Source organism: Phialemonium atrogriseum (genome assembly GCF_030411735.1).
Source record: "Phialemonium atrogriseum strain 8032-3 unplaced genomic scaffold QBC33scaffold_4, whole genome shotgun sequence".
Classification (NCBI taxonomy): Eukaryota; Fungi; Ascomycota; class Sordariomycetes; order Cephalothecales; family Cephalothecaceae; genus Phialemonium; species Phialemonium atrogriseum.
The window spans coordinates 176,860-195,978 of NW_026848141.1; the positions used below are offsets into that span (position 1 = coordinate 176,860).

The 19,119-nt window shown below is 55.6% G+C and overlaps 6 protein-coding genes across 6 annotated transcripts; 3 read left to right on the forward strand and 3 right to left on the reverse strand.

Moving 5' to 3' along the window:
• Positions 1–31: 31 nt before the first annotated feature.
• QBC33DRAFT_576067 (aromatic amino acid aminotransferase) lies at positions 32–2,161 on the reverse strand (the record flags this gene model as incomplete). Its single annotated transcript, XM_060430877.1, has 4 exons — positions 32–776; positions 856–1,215; positions 1,290–1,899; positions 1,993–2,161. 4 exons carry the CDS (start codon positions 2,159–2,161, stop codon positions 32–34), a joined length of 1,884 nt encoding a protein of 627 aa, XP_060286534.1.
• A 916-nt stretch (positions 2,162–3,077) lies between these two features.
• QBC33DRAFT_445460 (FAD/NAD(P)-binding domain-containing protein) lies at positions 3,078–4,493 on the reverse strand (the record flags this gene model as incomplete). The annotated part of the gene is made up of 1 exon (XM_060424330.1): positions 3,078–4,493. The coding sequence occupies one exon, from the start codon at positions 4,491–4,493 to the stop codon at positions 3,078–3,080; it is 1,416 nt and encodes a 471-aa protein (XP_060286535.1).
• A 282-nt stretch (positions 4,494–4,775) lies between these two features.
• On the forward strand, positions 4,776–5,660 carry QBC33DRAFT_261790 (uncharacterized protein). Its single transcript, XM_060423109.1, has 2 exons — positions 4,776–5,335; positions 5,402–5,660. Exons 1-2 carry the CDS (start codon positions 4,952–4,954, stop codon positions 5,522–5,524), a joined length of 507 nt encoding a protein of 168 aa, XP_060286536.1. The 5' UTR covers positions 4,776–4,951; the 3' UTR covers positions 5,525–5,660.
• A 4,359-nt stretch (positions 5,661–10,019) lies between these two features.
• On the reverse strand, positions 10,020–12,305 carry QBC33DRAFT_527613 (uncharacterized protein). Its single transcript, XM_060426990.1, has 3 exons — positions 11,721–12,305; positions 11,327–11,652; positions 10,020–11,271 (listed from the first exon to the last, which is right to left on the reverse strand). Exons 1-3 carry the CDS (start codon positions 12,198–12,200, stop codon positions 10,395–10,397), a joined length of 1,683 nt encoding a protein of 560 aa, XP_060286537.1. The 5' UTR covers positions 12,201–12,305; the 3' UTR covers positions 10,020–10,394.
• A 3,769-nt stretch (positions 12,306–16,074) lies between these two features.
• QBC33DRAFT_527620 (CWC16 protein) lies at positions 16,075–17,739 on the forward strand. Its single transcript, XM_060426991.1, has 2 exons — positions 16,075–16,254; positions 16,414–17,739. The coding sequence occupies exons 1-2, from the start codon at positions 16,232–16,234 to the stop codon at positions 17,288–17,290; spliced, it is 900 nt and encodes a 299-aa protein (XP_060286538.1). The 5' UTR covers positions 16,075–16,231; the 3' UTR covers positions 17,291–17,739.
• On the forward strand, positions 17,740–19,098 carry QBC33DRAFT_616765 (uncharacterized protein). Its single transcript, XM_060432666.1, has one exon. The coding sequence runs from the start codon at positions 17,993–17,995 to the stop codon at positions 18,719–18,721; it is 729 nt and encodes a 242-aa protein (XP_060286539.1). The 5' UTR covers positions 17,740–17,992; the 3' UTR covers positions 18,722–19,098.
• Positions 19,099–19,119: the final 21 nt, after the last annotated feature.

The window sequence follows — 19,119 nt, forward strand, 5'->3', positions numbered from 1 at the left end:
ACAGACTAAAGAGATACACATATTTGTCGATTTAACAACCTGACCAGGCACCCAGATACTCCGACTCGTCAGAACCCCCGGAGGCGGCAGCGGACGTGGGATCATCCTTAAGTATCTCCTCCAGCCTTGCGACCCTGCGGATCTTCCAGAACGAGTGCACGCCCTCGACGAACCTGACCGAGCAGGCATCGACCATCTCCTCGGTCTCGGCCGCGAAGCACAGGCGGAAGTGCGCCCACGCGACCTCGGCCCGGACGCCCTCTGTGGCGGCGAACATGGTCCCGGGGCTGACGACGACGAGGTGCGGCTTCGAGGCCAGGTAGAGCATCAGGGCCATGGACAGGGCCGGGCCGTCGACGACGCCGGACCCGGGCTTGCGCCGGGCGACCCGCCAGAGCGGGTGTCGGTCGAAGCGCATGCGCAGCCAGACGAACATGCCGCCGCGCGGCCAGGCGTAGTCGTAGACGCGCGTGCTCGTCACGACGCCCCACTCGGCGTCGGGGTGGCTCGACGGCGGCCGGCCTATGCGCAGCAACAGGGAGCCCTCGTCGAGGGCGCGGCACACGCGGTTCATGCGCCGCTCATACGCGCCCCGGAGGCCCTCGAGCCAGCGCACCCAGCCGGCCACCTCCCAGCCCGAGAAGGCGGCCCGGTCCCTGCTCGTGCGCAGCGCAGCGAAGGTCGACCTGGCCGCGGGGGGCTGGGGCCCCATGACTAGCTCGGCTACCATGCTCTGCACGAAGCCTGAGGGTTGCTGGGTTGTGGACTCGGTGATTCTGGGGGTTGTAAGTATTAGAGGATCCATGGTGGCCTGAGAGAGCTGGGGTAGATATCGGGGGATTGTCATGTTCATACCTCAGGTACCTGTCAATCAGGGCCGGTTGCGCCGTTATCCAGCCCAGGCGACAGCCAGGAGCGATGGTCTTGGAGAAGGTATCTAGCCGGACAACCCTGCCGTCCGTGTCGACGCTGAGGAACGAAGGGGTCAAGGAGTCGAGGAAGGGATAGCCGGATGACTTTTTTGGCTTATGCTGTTGTGTCTGTTCTGGCAAGGGCAGATCCCTTGACCTGGCTTCCTCAATCTCCGCTGATGGGAACTGCAGATACCAGTACGGGTCATCTTCGACGATAATCACATCGTACTTGCTGCAGACAGCATAGAGCTGCTTTCGTCGCTCAACAGAGAGCACGATACCCGTGGGGTTGTGGCCCAGGCTGTTTTCAGGGGGTCAGGAACGAAAGGATAAACGAAAGCGACCTTTACACTAATGGGGACAAGGGTTACGTACGTCACGGTGTACATCAGATGTGGCCGTTTCCCCTTCGCGTCATCCCAGTTGGAGAGCACATCTTCCAGCCCGCCAGGGCCTGTCGCAAGCATGCCTCCCGCATCTGACTTAACAGTAACGACCTGCACGCCCCGCGGCAGTGACTGGCCGAGGACATTGGAATAGATGAAGTTTTCGCACAGCAACCCGGGGCGATCGCAGATATCATTAACCTCGGGGTCCCACGAATTGACGAACAAGTCGAGTGTCTTTGAGAAGCCGTCGGTTGAACCGCACGTCAGGATCACCTCGGGCCCGCCACGGTAAGGCACGTTGGGGTGCAGATTCTCACGGGTGAACTGTCGAATCCACGAGTGCAGGGGAGGGTATCCCTGCGCGGTACCGTATTGCAGTGCCGACGCCAGGTCAATCTTCTTTAGCGGGTCGGACTCATCTCTCGCCTTTGGGATGGCGATATGTGAGGCAGCGGTTGGATCCGATGTGAGTGTTGCCGATGCAAGCTTGGCGGTCAGATCCTCGTCCGGGTAGTTCGGCGTAGGGTTCCACCTCTCTGGCTTCGCAGCTTGCGCCTCGAGGGTGTCGAAGGGGAAGAATTGAACATTGGGCATGCCTGCATTCGTTATCAAATGAGTGATGTTTTCGCCTTACGCCAGGCATGTCGTCGCGGGATACGCCCAGGCATGTCGTCGCGGGAACAACGTACCACCAGCAAGGTTCCCTATGCCGGGAACCTGGAAGAACTTGTAGAACTGCTTCACCAAACTTGGGAGACGCCGCTTCGTGACCTCGGAGTAGTGATGGCTCAGGTCAACGGGCGTTGGGTTGCTGCCACTCGCCGAGCAGACATCTTGATAGGAGGGAGGAGGGTCCATCACGTTCAGAATTGCTCTCTATCTCAGTGGAAGAGTTAATACGGCTTGCAGAAAGGACACTTGACCCCCGCCGTGATTGCACTTGTAAGAAAAGGTTGGTATAGTGAGGTTTGGTATCGCGATGAAGTGGTCCGGAGTTCTTGGCAGCCGATTACAAATCCCCAGTGTCCCAGCTACTAGCCACGGACTAGCAGGTCTGGGTCATGGTGGGGAAATGCATCCTTCCGACCCCGGTCGGTCCGGCAAGGACGGGCGCTACGACGCTACCACATGAACCTTGCGACAGGACGGACCCGCTTTCTCGACCGCTTTGACTTTCATGGTCCGGGGCTTGGGATGTCACTGCTTCGACCTCTCTCAGTCTCATCTCCTCTCACACGTCTTCTCCGTCTTCTCGGGTCGACAAGGTGCGATTTTTGGCCTTTCCAACCAGCTCAATCGGCTCTGTGAGATCCCCCAGTATATTTTCCTCTCATCAATATTTTTTGTCATAGCTTTTGATGGTGGCCTTGACCCCGACGTTTATGCGACATCCTGAAGATGAGAAGGATGCTTGGATGAGGTGACAGGTCATGGCGAATGATCGTTACGATGCTATCAGAGCACTAGCTCAAAATCTTTAAGGCATCATGTCGCCCCAGAATCGCCCAATCGCAACGGTCCGAGCCGGCTTTTGTCCTGATATGGGCTCTGCTTATCGGCCAACCTCGTTCCAGCCAAGGCAGAGAGTGTATGAAGCATCGCAAACCTCGGACAGACATGGAGAGGCTTGAACTGGAACTCCTCCGTTGCAGTGCGCCGGTACACACTCGTCTCCTTTCCCAGGTATTGACATCAGATGCACAGCCGAATCAGGGCGCTTCGAAGACAAGTGGCTCCGCGTCTATGTGGAGAAGCCGTGCATCGTTTCAGCAGTTTAAAGAATCTCTTCCTTGGTCTCGCCTTGGCCGCTTGATGGATATGGAAAGCCCAGCTCGTCGAGAGACTTTGCGACTCGGCCTTCCTTCTCAAACTTGAGCTTGGCTTCGGCATAGATCTTCCTTTGCCAAAGAAGCTCATCGTCCCATCTTGGCGGTTCTTTCCCCTGCGTCCCTGAATGCACAATCCGATCATGTGTTGAGTTGATATATTCACCATCGGCACCCTTTGGCCACACGTGGAAGGCAGGTCCCTTCCTCCGAGCCTCCTCGTCTTCCCACTCCTTCATCTCTGCTGTACTCGGTAGAGAAATCGCATTGGTCCACACCCTTGCGAATACCGCTGCCTGGCTCTCGGAAAGGGGGAAAGGGACCACCTTGATTGGGAGGCCAGGAAACACCAACGTCGGATGGTCAATGTGGATCAAATGCTGGTAAAGCCCATGGACCCTCCGGCCATCGGATACCAAGGAAGGGGCAAGCGATGTGAGAAACGGAAATGTGAATAGATATCCTGTTGAATACAGGATTGCATCGATATCTCGCTCGACTCTTCCATCTTGGAAGCGAACGCCCCTCTGTCCCACGAGGAACTCCTCTATCACAGGAACCTCTTCGGCACCGACAAAGGCGAGATTGTCTGGCGGACAAGGAGTCTTCACCGACAGCAACAATGGCTTTCGACACACTCGGCTGATCTGAGCAGCAATGTCAAGTCCGGAGGCAGAGTTGCCGACGACGACAACCTTCTTGTTCGCAAATTGATCTGCCGTGCGATAGGATTTCGAGTGCGATATAACTTCTGGATGCGCTTCATGAAACTCTCTGATGTTCTTCACATCAGGAATGAACATAGTCGAGTAATGACCGGACGCAACAACGACGGCATCATAGGTGGCCGTTTGCATATCACCATTCACGGTGGACATGGCATCCAGGTCCCACTGATCTCTTCCATCCTCTTTGCGCGGGCGCACATCCTTGACCACCATAGAAAACTTGATAAGATGTCGGACGTCCTCGGCATATTTCACCAAGTAATCCTGCACAATGTCTCGGGAAGGGAAGATAAGCGAGTCATCCGGGAAGGCCATATCCGAGTATTTCATGAGAGGCCATGGGATGTTCGTATGTAACACATCGTACATCGGAGTTGGAAAGACTGGAGGCGCAGTTCCCGATCGAATTGGTGGATCGGGTGGGCAGAAAGCACTCACTTGAGGCACATGGAGAGTCTGCGATGGGGTCTTGCTGTAGTTCCACACTCCGCCAACTTCGGGCTGTTGCTCGTAGATGACGATTCTCTCGAAGGCATTTTGCGCGAGCAGATACCTCGCGGCCGAGAGTCCACAGGGGCCAGCGCCGATGACGGCAATGTTCTTGACGTTGAATGGCCCGGACTTTTGAGACCCCATGTTCAGGAGCGGTTTTTGGAAACGCTGGTAGAAAGACGGCATCGATAGCAAAGGGAAAAGAAGTCGATTCGGCGCATCAAAACAAAACTTCTACGCGCTTATGGGCTCCATCTCCGACAGACTTCCCAATGCGATCACGCAATTCCTTACTGATTACCTAACTGCATGCGTAAACATCTCAAGCTTTGGCGTGGTTTATTGCCCCACATGATGAAGGCCCGCCAGGCAAGATGAGCCTCACCGCCTTCCGCTTTCGATCAGTTCAGCTCCGTAGAGCTCAAAGTTACCGTCATTCTGGGTCCAGCTTGTGTTTGGCAAACCATCTTACACCACCAACCTGTCTTCACCAACCTCACCTGCATCACGCCACTACTGCACTACGAATGTCATGCACAAAAGATGGTGCTTGGTTTCTTTTTTGAAATCCAAGAATCAGAAACCTATCACCACGCACCAAGATGGGTTCCATAGCTGAAGGCTTCGCCTTGTTAAGCTCGGCAGTCGCGACACCAATCGCGCAGCTCAATCCCAATCTATCTGAACCAGCTTCACGCGTGATTATTGGGAAAGTAGCTATCGTTTGGCCTTATAATTCAGTCAGCAATACCCTCGCCTTCCTTCTTGCCGAACCCGATATTCTCCTCCGTCGCATCAAAGGCGAGGTCCGCGTCCAGCTCCACGGGTCAAGCGCGAAACGTGTTGCAGAATGCAAGCTTGGGGGTGGCGATGCAGTAGCTCTCTATCTGGATGGGGTAGTCTGGGGCAAGGACAGCTCCCCCATTCGCATGCCGGCAGCACGGCTGGACTGGCAGCTTGAGTTTGCTGAGAAACTGAGACTTGAGGTATGTGCCCCAGTGCTTCCCCTTTGCCCTCTTACGTGCGTCTGAAAGTTATATAGGCTAGAGTAGGAGATACACAAGAGATCCGAACTGTCAATGTCGATAATCCATTACCCGTTGCCCAGCTCGGTTTCGTTGAAGAGACACAGACACAGGATGGCCAACCCCAACCAGACCCTGTATCGCCCATAGCTCAGCCCCGAAATTCCCGCATTGCCGACATCGAAATAAACGAGCTCAAGTCCCCAGCATTTTTGAAGAGAGCTAGGGTCTCATACGGATCCCTTTTTGAGGGTGCTTTTGACATTTTTGAGGAAGACGGTGGGCTAAAGGGGAAGGGGCGCAAGAAGTCCAGGTTTGGGCGGGATAGCAGCTCGTGGAGATATGCCAGCCGGTCACCAAGCCCCGAAGCAGAATCCCACGGCTCGGAACAGCAAGAAGAACCGGCCGCCACCGATGTGGTAATGCAGAGCTCCCCACAGAAGCCCCGGATGACAGACGAAGGGTGTCAAACCATCGAGCTCGATATGACACCAGTTCTTTCGGGGCCTCTCGTCGCAGAAACCTTGGACGAAACCGTTGGCCGACAGCGATCCCTGCCGAGTAAAGGTCAATCTGAATCCCAGCACCCATCATCTCCCCTTGCAGAGCCAGATAAAGGGCCGCCGGAATCGAGCCATAACGAAACCGCTGCTCCAGCTCCGAGTCATACATTATTCGGAAGTCTAGCTCCAGGCCACAACCTCTATTCTACGTCGCGCTTGGGTGCGCCAGTACCTCCGCAGATGGATGACGGCCTCAGCATTGCGGACCGGGTGAGGTTTGGATTCTCGCATCAGCCTCAAGCAGTATCGCGTCCAGAATTGGAGACACAATCAACAGTGCCAGATTCGCAGATGCCTGCCGGAGAAGGACAGTATCCCGCATCCTATTTGGAGGGCCCTGGTGCAGCAGGATATGCCGATATGGACTCTTACGTTGATGCCGCGGAACAGGAGCATGAACTAGAACCCACTTATAGATACGGCGTCCCGCAAGTGCCTCCCGTTACCGAAACCTTCGAGCGTGGCCAGTGGGATATGGCCGCACAGTCGCAAGAGTACAACCCGGTTGAGGGCGGGCACTTTGGCACGGATGCATTGGATGAGGGGCGCAGAATCACCACCGGTGAGGCAGCGCTTCGCTCAGACAACATTCAATCGGAACAAGTCCCTGCCGGGTTTGACAGCTACGGGGGTCACGAGGATGAAGCTTCCGAGTCCAATTCGGAGGAGGAGCTTGACCAGAGAGAAGTCCCCGGCGAAGACTTTGTTGAGAACGAGGAAGTCGAGGATGATTTGGACGACGAAGTTGGAATCGAAGATGAAGATGATGTCGAATACGGCGATGACGGCGAGATAATTGAACAGGGTGATTATGATCAACGTCAATACGACGCGCCCGCAGACGATGATGAAGGACCGTCAGAAGGAGACGAGGCCGAGGAAGAGATAGGCGAACGTTATGGCGTACAGGATATTATAGCTTCCGAAGATGACTATTCCGGTGAGGATGAGTCCGAGGGCGGCGACGATATAGTCCCTGGCAGTGAGCTCGCGGACGAGGACGACGAGGAGTATGAGAGCGAGGAGGAGGAAAACACATACCAGCCTTGGATACCGCCTACACAACCAACTGCGGCCCCGAAAGAACCTGTGGTTATCAGCCTGCTTTCCGACTCCGAGGATGAGGATGAAGAAGAAATTCCCGAGCAATCATCTCAGTCGTCAGAATTTGAGCCAAAGAGGTCTCCGGAACGTTTGCCTGACCAGAGAACGGCTGAGTCTCACCGGCCCTCCAACCTTCCTGCGCCGGGCCAGATTGACGGAACCGTCGACTTTGTCCAAGGCCGAGACCAGTCCATGGAAGGCAGGGGAGTAGGGGTTGAAAGCTACGAGGCAGCTGCAATTCCGGATGATATGCATCCCGCCAACTTCCCCTTGGCGCAACATGAAAAATCTGCGACAGAGAGGGAAGAGCCGGGCCTAGTCAATGAGGAGAATCCAGCCGATATGGATCCTGGAACGGTCCTGAGGCCCTCGGATGGTCCGGATGCGACTCTGGGGCACGCGGAAAGCATTGATAAGGACACCACCGGACAAAGTGAGGATGATGGCCAGGACCATACCGATACGGAGATGGTTGATGCTGGTGATCGTGGAGCAAGCCAAGAACTGGACGTCGCTAGTTTCCAGGAAAGCGCAATTGACAGATCTGAGCCGAATCAGGCATCTCAACAATTCGAGCCCAGCGCAGTCGACGAAACAAGGTCTTCTCCTCCACATCTACCACACGACGCCCACACCAAAGACCAAGATGTAGGCGCCGAGCCAGGGGCTGTTGAGCAGCCAGAAGCCCCGAGTGAGCACCATGTGTCGGGCATGCCTGTTGAGTCAGCCATTGATATTGATTCCGGCATGGATGTTGACATGGCCTCTGGGGAAAGTAGTCTCTTCGGAGACGATCCAAGCATTGTTCTAGAGTCCGGACCTCAAGATGAGGACTCGACAAGGAATACCGCGGGTCAGGGCAGTGGAACGACTCATATTACGCCTTCCTCGCCACCGCTAACCCAGCAGGTCGAGTTCCAGGTAATGGAAAAGGAGACCGTCATTGAAGCCCAGCTGATTGGCAGCAACGACCATATGGAAGGGCTGCCAACTCCCATGGAGACTCAGACAACCGAGATTACCCTGTCCCAGCAATTCGTGTCCGAAGCAATGGACTTGACGCAGACAGACGTGGAGGCTATTGAGCCCGCCACTGCACCCGACACTCACCACGAGAATCCTTATCAGGCCTCTGTTCAGGAGCAGGAGCAAAAACCTGGGCAGGAACTGGAGCAGGAAGCTTCACAGGAACCGCAGCAAGAACCAGAGCCTGCCCAGGTGCAGGAGCAAGAGCCCGCACAAGAGCAGGAGCAAGAGCCCGCACAAGAGCAGGAGCAAGAGCCCGCACAAGAGCAGGAGCCAGAGCCCGCACAAGAGCAGGAGCCAGAGCCAGAGCCAGAGCCAGAGCCTGAACCCAAGCAGGAGAAGGAGCCTGTGCAGGAACTGGAGCAGGAACACATGGAGGACGTGCAACTGGTTCCAGAGGTGCAAGTGGAAGCCGTGGAACACCAAAGAGACGACGTTGAGATTGTTGACTTGAACCCGGCTACGCCAGGCAGCGATGGGCCACAGGGCCAGGAAGTTGAAGTTCAACAGTTGCTGAGCCCATCGCCTGTGCCCCAATGCGCTGAGGGCGAGGTGAAGTCTCCGACTGCTGGAGAAGACATCGAAACGTCCAAAGCATCCAGGGAGCAGGGGTTGAACAAACAGGCCGCACCATCCTCACATCAAGCAGTTCAGCCTGCCGAAAAGCGGACACTGCGCTCGTCCTCCCCACTTCCAAATCCTTTTGACGAGACCAAACAAAAGTCGAAGAAACCTGTCCAGGAGGTAATCACTGTCAAGCTCCGGAAGAGGGCTCAGAAAGCTCAAGAGGAGAAGCCCTCGCGCGATGGAGAGCGTAGAGCCGAAGAGACCACGCCAGATTCAAGCATCCAGCTTGCGCGGGCCGCCCTAGCCTCCAAAAAAGGCGCACCCAAGAGGCTTTCTGACCCTCCCATAAGTCCTAGAAGGACTCGGGGAGGGTCAGGCAGCGTACATCTGAGTGCCACGCCCGAGTTTGAAGACGCCAGCATCCAGCTAGCAAGGGCTGCGCTGACGTCTCCGTCGAAGCTGAGCGTCGAGAGCGAAAGCACTCCCCCAGGCGCCCTCAAAGCAGAGCTGTCGAAGCGGCTCCGTACCCAGCTCCCCAAGTTTACGGCTCTGAAGAACATTCGCAACCACGCCAACAAACACGTGGGCGTCGTGGCTGTGGCGACCACCCAACCGCCGCAGCCGCAGCGGGCTAAGCGGCAATACACCATGTCGTTGAACGTCACCGACCCGTCCTTGGTCCCGAATCACGTCACCGAGGTCCAGTTCTCGCGAGCGCACAAGGAGTACCTCCCGAGCGTGAAACCCGGGGATGCCATCATCCTCAAGGGTTTCCAGGTGGTGCAACTGGCCAAGAAGGGGTTCGGCCTCGTCGCTGACGACGACTCTTCCTGGGCGGTGTTTGACAACGAGGAGGGCGAGCCGGAGATTAAGGGGGAGCCCATGGATCTCGATGAAGTCGAGTCCGATCACGCAATGTCCCTCAGATCGTGGTATGGGTCGCTGGACGGGCCCACGTGCGCGAGGTTGGAGAAGGCGAACCAGAAGATTGCGGAGGAGAATCGCCCCAAATGAGGCATTGCCGAGAACGTTGGGGCATGGGCTATGGAGATTTATATATTTATTCATAGACTGGCGTTTGTTTGAAATTCTCAGGGGAAGCGGACGAGTTCCGCGCCCGGCTAATGGCGAATGGTTGCTATGGGCTTAACGGATACGCTATGTATATAGTGAAGGAGGAGGATATCAATATCATGTCCATTTTTTGCGGAACGAGACGCACTCTCGGGAGACGTGAGGGTGGACTTCTTACCTATTGGACAAAAATAATAATCATCCTAGTTGGAAGTACACAAACTCTTCGATTCGTTTCCCCAGACAGGCTTACAATTTGGCAATGAATGGCTACTACCCATATGTCGGTGATCACGTTGAAAAACCCAAGTTCTCGAGTATCTAGGCAGTTCAATCACAGCATAACTTGAGAAGGAAAGTGTCCAAATTAAACTCGGGCAGAACGTGCTGGATAAACCAGTAACCCCTGCGTTCATGATGCCCGGAATGAATCTATCTAGCCGAAAAGTGCCCAGAAATCCCCCAATGAAGTCATTATCCATTCTCCTTTTTGTCTACTCGCGGTTTCCGCGGTTCCCCTCGCACGTGTAGTCCTCTCGTCCTCATATGGTATAACGGCGGGGTTGGAGCCAGAGCCCCTCTAAAACCAGAAGAGGCCTTCTTGGTCTCGACCCAATTACCCTTCCTTCCCTGCCTAGGTCCCAGGTATCACGCGACGTCAAAATCCTCCCTCCCCCTTTGCAAACTCACAACTTGGGGTCATAGATGCGCTCCTTGATGAACTTGGTCAAGGCGACGTCTCCCCACTCCTCCCACTCGACCCACTGCTCCTCGGGCAGCTGGCTGACGCCCTCGCGGCGGGCCGACTTCATGACCTCGCGCGCGACGACGATGTTCGCGTCGCGGACGCGCTCGATGTTGGGGTAGATCAGGCCCCGGTGGATCTCCTCGGCGTTGAGGGAGCCCGCCAGCGCGGCCGCCGACGTGTAGATCATGTCGTCGGTGATGCGGCTGGCCTTTGCGAGGATGGCGCCCAGGCCGATGCCCGGGAACACGTACACGTTGTTGCCCTGGTTGGGGTAGTAGGTGATGACCTGGTCGGCGTTCTTGACGCTCAGCGTCGAGAAGGGCGAGCCCGAGGCGAAGATGACGGTCCCCTCGGTCCACTGCACCGCCTGCTCGAAGGTGCATTCGGCCTTGGTGAGCGGGTTGCTGAGGGGGAAGAGGATGGGCCTCCGTCCGAGCCCGCCGGCGTCGACGGACGCCTTGAGGGCGCGCACGACCGACTCGGTGAAGACGCCAAAGGTCGCCGTCAGGCCGACCAGGGCGCTCGGCTTGACATACGCGATGACCTCCTCGAGGGAGCGGAACTGGTGGCCGTTGTTGTCGGTCCTCGCGAAGTACTTCTTGTGGTCGGCGAGCTTGTCGCCGCGGTCGCGGGTCACCAGGCCCTTGGTGTCGACGAGCCAGAATTTGTCTCGGGCGGCTTGTTCTGAGAGGCCGCGCTTAGTGTAGTATTCAACAAGCTGCTTCGCCACGCCAACGCCGGCAGACCCTGCTCCCATAAACACGAGCCTGTGTTCCTCAATGGGCACGCCAGAGAGATTGACAGCGCCAATATACCTGCAACATGTCAGTCCCCTGCCAGGGTGGGTTTTTCCTTGAGAGTCAGACTTACCCGGCAAGTACAACGGCACCCGTGCCCTGGATGTCATCGTTGAATACCTTGTAGGTATTGCGGTACCGGTCAAGGTAATTGAAGGCCTTCTCGCTCTCAAAGTCCTCGAATTGCACAACCATCTCAGGATAGACTTCCTCAGCCGCCGCCATGAACTCGTCCATGAAGGATTGCTGCTCGGCAACTGGAATACGCTTGGAGCGGAGTCCAAGATACAGGGGATCCTTCAGGTTTGTTTCGTTGGCAGTTCCACAATCAAGGACAATAGGAAGGGTCTTCTCGGGGTGGATGCCGGCAGCTGCGGTGTACAAGGCAAGTTTGCCGATCTAATGCGTGTGTTATTAGGTGGTGTGCTCCCGCCCAGGTGGCCAGCAGATTTGGGAGCCAAACTTACGGGAATCCCAACGCCATTGACACCCAGATCACCCAGGCCAAGAATTCTAGATCCGTCCGTCACAACACAGATCTCGGGGTTGGGGTAAGGCCAATTCCTGAGAATGGTCTTCATCGACTTTCTCTGCTTGATGGAGATGTACAACGCCTCCGGACGGGTGTACAGGGTTGAGTATTGCAGGCACACATCTCCAATGGTGGGCGTGTAAACCAATGGCATCATCTCCTTTGCGTGGTCGATGAGCAGGCGGTAGAAGAGATCTACATTCTGGCCCTTGATGTGCGACAGATACAGATACTTGTCGATGTTGGTCTGGCGCGACCGGATCATCTTCAAGGCACGCTCGCACTGCCGGTCAAGACCCTCCATGACGTGTGGTAGTAGGCCAGTGAGGTTCTTGGAGGCCCGCTGGTCAGGTGTGAAAGAGAGGCCTTCGGGAAGGGAAGTCAGTGGACTGTGGGAGAGGACGTGGGTCGGCATGGTACAGGACAGTTTATGAATGCCCGCCTCTTGTACGACTGGAATGGGAAGGGAGAAGGTGTGAGACGAAAGGAACACGAGGTCGGATTGGCTCACCTTTATTCCAGAGAGGTTCACGGAGCATCTGGTAGCCAAGGGCTTGGTTCTGGGAAATATACTCGGTGGTGGCGAATTGTCGGACCTCTCCATAGTGGTTCTGGGAGTAGCCGCGCAAGGTGTCCAAGTTTGCCATCTTCATGGCTTCTTCGATGGTTGCGATGTCGACACTAGACATGGGGTTGGAAGCGGAGATTCTCCGGGAGGAGATGGACATGCGCTTATTAGATATGGAGGACTGGGAGGAACGACCCGACACTACTGAAGCGGGGGAGATTGACCGAGGTGTTGAGATATCGGAACTTGAGTTGCTGCTGAAGCCATACGACGCCATGGCATGTGCGAGGGACAGTAGCGGGAAACGAAGCGGGAGAAGAAGGAAGAGGATGGGGGGGAAGTGAAGGAGGCCGTGGATAACAAGAGAGGTCCTGCACCGGGCAAGGTCGAGGTATGGTTGGATGGTCCGTGGCTTGTGCTTGGTATTAGGATTACGACCGGGAGCATGCGATCGAGGAGGATGCGGAGGTGGAGATGGATGTGGAGATGGAGGTGGAGGTGTACCGGCTAACGCTGCTGATGCAGACGATCGGGTCAATGACACTAGCGACAAAAGGACCTTTGACAATATTGACGTTGGGGCTGACGGTCCGTTGGTGCTTGCAGCAGTGAGGATTTGCCTCCTTAAGACCTTTGCTGAACCTGAAGCTCCACCGCTGGTTGGCAGCCAGGTCCAGGGATTTTTACCCATGCAGACCGCCGTTGCGAGCTGTAACAAGACCCTCCAGGCAGTTTCGTCAACCGTTTCAACGCCCCGTTCACTGCTGTGAAAATTATAGACCAGGGCAAATTCAGGTACCTGATGTGGAGAGAGTGGCCACCGTCAAGGATGTGAGACCAGGGCCGGTATGTTCCCCAAGTTCGGCAGCGAAAAAGCCTTCGATGGTGGGCCGGAATTGGAGTTCCTTCGACTGTGAAAGATGACTACGACATCTAGCTCTCCGGAAGTAGGCAATTGACATCCTAATCTATTAGGTAGGTATGTACACGCACGAAATCTTTCTATACAATTTTGTTGGGCTACTGTTGAGCCGGTGTGCAAGGTACACCTTACCTTGCTGAATTCGATCAGCGAAGTCGCGATCCCTAGCCTGCAGGTCAAATGTCCGGCACCCCCCTGTCTGTTAATCGCACTCCACTAGGTAGGTACACATGGGCGTTCTCCGAGTAGGTAGCTTCCCCAACTTCCACCCACCCTGCAAGTTCCTGGTTCGGTAGTTGTTCCCAGCTTGTGCAGCTCATTGCCGCAACTTGCAGTGTACAACCTGCTCTTCCTTATGTCGTGTAGACTCCCTCGTGAAAGCAAAGTATAGGACCGACAGATATCACAGTTTGACCCTTTGCTACAGGTAGCCAACGAGGTCGACGACTTGCTGGTGGGGTTGGATCTATCTTTTCTTTTTCGTTTTCGAGAAGAAGTCGGGATGATTACCAAGGAAGGGGACCGGGGTGCATTGAACAGGGGCGGTGAACTCAAGCCACCTCACTTGGCCCAATGAGAGGAAGAGTAATCACCCTCTGATTCCCCTTTCGGCCTGGGATTGACATAACGAGCCGAACCGTGGGACAGGGCCGGTGGGTCCAAACCTTTGGGAAGGATTTACGCTGTTGCAGGAGAGTGGGTCCTCGTCCTACCCAAGAAAGCCAAGAAAGTCGTCTCGGGGCGCCAGAATTCGCAACCCGCCCCTTTTTCTTCGAGGTCCCCACATCCCACGTTCCCCCATCCGAATCCCGATTTCGTCTGGTGCAAAAGCAGTTGACGTGCCCAGCCTGTCAGCCTCGACAGGCGGGTGGTTGCTTCAGCTTCGCCTCCCGAGTCCCCAGGCCCCGGACCGAGTCCATACGTTGTAGGGATGAGAGATGCTCGATACCAGAGAGCAAGTCAAAAGTGCACCAACATGACATCTCCCGGTTCCATCTCCCGGTTCCATCCATCCCTCCACGACCACACGCGATGCAGCTAAATAAGTGCCAAGGTAGTGACTCCCTAATTGCCACGGCACTTCGTACTTCTATCCACACTTTTCATGTGTTGGGGACAGCACCAGACATTTGCATGGATATCCCAAAACAAGTCCTCCGACTTTCCCCGACATTATTGCATGGGTGGAACTTAGGCGGCGCCTCCTATCGGACTGCTTTCAGCCACCTTGATAATATGAGACGGTGAGAGACTCTCAGGCATCGACCGACCTGCTGGACAGCGTGGCACGGTCTGACAGCGGCCCAACCGTGGCATGCAGTGAGTGATGCACACATGCTCATGGGCCGCGGTCGTGCGTGAATGATTCCGCAAGCTCCACCAGCCTCAAACATCCCCAAGCATGGCTGTCACAACACCATGGCTTGCTTACGCAGTACTGCAGTGGCAGGTTATATGTACCGTTCCATCCCGAGATCTGACGTTACCATTGGATCCCTTATCACAATCAAATACCTTATCATTGGACAAAAGAGCTTTCTCCACTACCTACTCGGGTACAGGTGTATCCTCCCTTGCGCTTATCCTGGAAGGGAAATCGAACACACGATAGTTCGGGCTTTCCGCCTAGAGCTGTATTCAGACGCACCTATTCTCTTTTACATATTTTCTCGTCTCGAACACCCAAGGGGTGTCTGTCAGTCAAGAAAAGATAACCATGCCGTTTCCTGTTACATTTGATCCGGCCTATGCCTGATCTTCCCTCCCGTCCTGCGATCCTGCGATCCAGCCGAAAGCGAGAAAGATCTGCATCCCGATGGGTGTCTGACTACTGTGCTTCGTTCACATGGAGACTTGCGTGTGGTTGATTCCGAGGAACCAACAGACAGGTGGCTGGGCTGAGTGCCCCGCAGCTTGTGAAGTCTGGCGTCAATACTATGGTAACTTACTCAGGAACCGGTGAGCTGGGCATTTTAGGGTGCCAAGGACATCACCACCGGTCTCGGCGGACTCCGGGAAGTTACACGGGAAATCTCGGACACACATGTAAGCCTGGAGCAACTTGGGAGGTCTTAGCCGAAAGTTTACGGATTTTCTGGTTCGTTTCCTCTCGGAGTCAAAGTTCTTTTTGATGGTTCGTTGGTCACGGACATGCATGAGTAGACACAAAAGTTCGCGTTGCGGCTCTCCAAACCCCGCATTTTCACTGCAGGAGTACATCCTGAAGGGTTCAACCGGGTTTGTCCCCCGGCTTCCCAACATGCAGCTAAGTCGTAGTTAATCTGAAGGCCACGCCGATACCGTCCCTAATTAGCTTGGCTGGCTTTCCTGTTGTACGAAGTGGCCATGTGATGACTCACGGCCCAAAATATCATGTTCCAGGTCGAAGCACCCTAGTGTGCGCCTTGCAATACAGAAAAACAGAGAAAGGCAAGAAGCGGAGGGAAGGAAGTCGATTAATGGGCGAGAGCCCGGGGTTGGCGTGTGGAAGCGTCGCAACAATAAGACTACGTAACAGTCACTCCGAAATCGATACAATATCTCTGGAGGCGAAGGCATTCAAGAGTCCACATCATGGACACTGCATAGCCCATCCCATTCGCTACTGTTTTACTTCCAGGTTTAACAAATGGTCAGATTTTTAGAGGGTTAGAAATAAATATGTTGTACATACGTACGTCTCTGGTCTCGTCGCCATCAGAAATTATTTTACTGAGAGAACGGCGGTGAAAGGTCGCGATCAACAATCCTACTACCTCTTTACATAGTTCTTCACCGGCTTACTAATCAAAATGGGTTATACGCACAGGCCACCCTTTTTTTAAATGGCACGTGCCAGGTCATCCGGCTTAGTAACTGGTGCGCAACGTTACAAGGCTGACAACTCCAAAGGTTCTGTCCCGCGATATCATCAAACAACTATCAGACCCCGGGGAGCAACGATTGAACCTTCAAGATGTCTGAACGGAAAGTCCAAAGGCAAGTGAAATCCCCAGGTCGATATCCTTTACAGCAAGGATACGGAAGCCCTCCTGAGTGCAGTCGAGGATTTTGAGACCGACCAGCGGTCTCAATATGGCCTGAAAACCTGTCGTATCACCCCCACAGTCACAGTCCTACTAACTCAACTTGTTGCAGCAAACATTACCCCGCGGACTTCGATCCGCGCAAGCTCGGCCGGTCTCGCGCGCCGAAGCAGGTTGGGCCCCGAGTGCAGAGCGTCAGGCTAATGCTCCCTTTCTCTCTCAAATGCACCACATGCGGAGAATACGTCGGCAAGGGGAGGAAGTTCAACGCGCGGAAGGAGACACCGACCGACGAGCGCTACCTCGGCATCCAACTCTTCCGATTCTTCATACGCTGCCCGCGCTGTTCAAACGAGTTAGTCTTTAGGACGGATCCCCAGCGAGGAGACTACCAGTTAGAGAAGGGTGCCGTAAGGAATACGGACCCGTGGAAGAGAGGCCTAGGCGAGGACCCGCTGCGCGACGAGACGGACGATCAGAGGTTGGACCGCCTGGAGCTCGAGATGGCCGAGGAGGAGGAGAGGAACGCCATGGCCGAGCTCGAGGCAAAGACCGTCGACGCGAAGAGGGAGATGGCGGTGGCCGACGCGCTAGACGAGATCCGGAGCAGGAATGCGCGGATCGAGCGGGCGCATAGGGAAGGGGGCGTTGTCGGCGTAGTGGAGCCGATCGTGGGCTCGGAAGAAGAGGAGAGACTGAGGCTGGAGAAGGAGGATGAGGAGGCTGCGAGGAGGGCGTTCGCGTTTGCGAAGGAAGCGGAGCAGATTGAGCTGCCGCTTGACGACGAAGAGGATGGCTCGTCGGATGCCGTGTCCTGGAACTCGAAGGGGATTTCTAATACAACTCCGGATGTTGCTCTGCAACCAGAGCCTGCCGTTACTGTGGCACCCCTGACGAGTATGCCGCCACCGAGCTTCAAGCGGCAGGTCAAAAAGAAGAAGGACCACGCGGCGCTCTTAGGGATCAAGAAGAAGAAGCCTCTGGTGTGACTGGTCTCAAGCTGAACCTTTGGCGATATACAGCAACACCTCCATACGTAGTTCCGGTTCTAAATGCGGACGGCCAAACTGGCAGCTCACTACGCGTCGCTTTCGGCTGAAGCATAATGGGGAAACGCAGGGCGCCTTGGTGGACGGAGCCGTCAAAGTCCCTTCGGACATGTCATGCTGGAAAGTCCGGGTTTTAAGGCCATCCGAACATGAAACCGCCGCCCTCCTTGTGAGGGCATGTCAGATGCAGGGGTGTTCCATAGACATCGAGACACATAACCAAGGAGGCATGAGTATACAACCTCTCTGCTGACGAATATTGCGGATAACGAGAACTCGACAAACTTAGTCGTTAACCCGTACCTGCAAACAGACATGAATATCTAATCAAGTGGCCATCAGGCGAGAATGCCCCGATTTCATGCAATTCTACTATAAAATCCCAGCTTTACTCTAGTGATGCTCTTCCGAATGGTATTGTGTTAGTCGTGATGCGTTGAAAGTGTTCGCTTATCAGCGGCTCCTCTCAACTGCTTATCGTACTTGGCTTGTGCCGAGCCAAACTTTTTTTCAAGAACAGCACTTGAGTACCATCACAAGGCACCACCAGCGTCCCCGAAAAGCATGCGTCATACAATTCAAACCAGATGACAGAACGATACCTGCAGCAGTAATAATTCGATCACACTAAACTCGCCAACCATGGCACAACCCAACAACCCCCCTGCGCCGACAGCCGCGGCCCCTTCAGCGCCGTCATCATCATCATCAACAACATCCCAACCTCAAGAGCCCACGCCCTCGCCGCCCCCATTCCACGGCACGCCACCGGTGCAGCACAACATAGCCCTCATCGCCGCCGTGGTCGGGCCCATAGGCCTCCTCCTGCCGGGCCGGGGCCGCGGGTCCCTCACGCTGCAGAACGCGATCCTCGGCGCGGGGTCCTTCTTCGGGCTCAACCAGCTGGCGCACGACTACACGGGCAGGTCGGTGCTGCAGCGGTCGAGCGACCGGTGGGCGGCGCTGCTGCGGCCGTTCGACTCGCCGCTGCCGGACAAGGCGCTCGCCACCCGCCAGCTGATGGAGGCGGAGCGGGCGCGGCGCGCGGCGGCGCTGCCGACCGAGGGGGGCGAGAGGGCCGCCGCCGAGGCGGAGATGCGGAGGAGGCAGGAGGCGCAGGAGGCGGCCAGGAGGGGGTTCTTTGAGCGCGTGTGGATGGGCGGGGAAGGGGCGGGGTGGAAGGAGAGGAGGCGGGATGAGGATAAGAAGGCGATGGATAGCGGGAAGGGCGTTGGGGATATTATTATGGATCAGATATGGGAGGTCTGGAATCAGGGGAAGGGAAAGAATGGGGATGCGGATGAGAAGACGGATGCTGGGCAGGCTGGCACACGTCCAGACGGCAGTGCAGAGAGTGAGAGGAAACCTTGAGATGGCACGGCCAGGCCTCGGGTTGCTTCCTCTTTTCGATTCCGGGTCAGGTTGGGAATTTGCAAACGGTCTTTGGGAGAAAAGGCATACATTGCATGGAAGGCGAAAGGCTACCTTGATTCGGGTGTACAATACTGTACCTACTGTAACACGTAACGGCAAATACCCCCTCTGTATTGTGGCAGGAAGCCGTGTACCAACCTCTTTGCCCTATGCTCTTTTTCAACCACATGAATTGGCCCGAGGCTGATGAAGTTCTTCTTTGTCTTTTACCCACTCATGCTTCCTCTTTTGGTCCTCGGGATATTCACTACCTACCTACCTGCCTAAACTTAGATGGCCCTTATTCGGTGTGGCATGGTCACGTGCTGTCGCATTTTCACCCAAGCGACGCGTGA

Bases quoted from the DNA above. Each gene is read 5' to 3' on its own strand.
- QBC33DRAFT_261790 (XM_060423109.1), top strand. From the start codon at position 4,952: ATGGGTTCCATAGCTGAAGGCTTCGCCTTGTTAAGCTCGGCAGTCGCG. The intron at 5,336-5,401 runs GTATGTGCCCCA...AGGCTAGAGTAG, and splicing joins CTGAGAAACTGAGACTTGAG to GAGATACACAAGAGATCCGA.
- QBC33DRAFT_527613 (XM_060426990.1), bottom strand. From the start codon at position 12,200: ATGCCGACCCACGTCCTCTCCCACAGTCCACTGACTTCCCTTCCCGAA. The intron at 11,653-11,720 runs GTAAGTTTGGCT...CACACGCATTAG, and splicing joins TCAATGGCGTTGGGATTCCC to ATCGGCAAACTTGCCTTGTA. The intron at 11,272-11,326 runs GTAAGTCTGACT...GACATGTTGCAG, and splicing joins GGTGCCGTTGTACTTGCCGG to GTATATTGGCGCTGTCAATC.
- QBC33DRAFT_527620 (XM_060426991.1), top strand. From the start codon at position 16,232: ATGTCTGAACGGAAAGTCCAAAG. The intron at 16,255-16,413 runs GCAAGTGAAATC...AACTTGTTGCAG, and splicing joins TCTGAACGGAAAGTCCAAAG to CAAACATTACCCCGCGGACT.
- QBC33DRAFT_616765 (XM_060432666.1), top strand. From the start codon at position 17,993: ATGGCACAACCCAACAACCCCCCTGCGCCGACAGCCGCGGCCCCTTCA.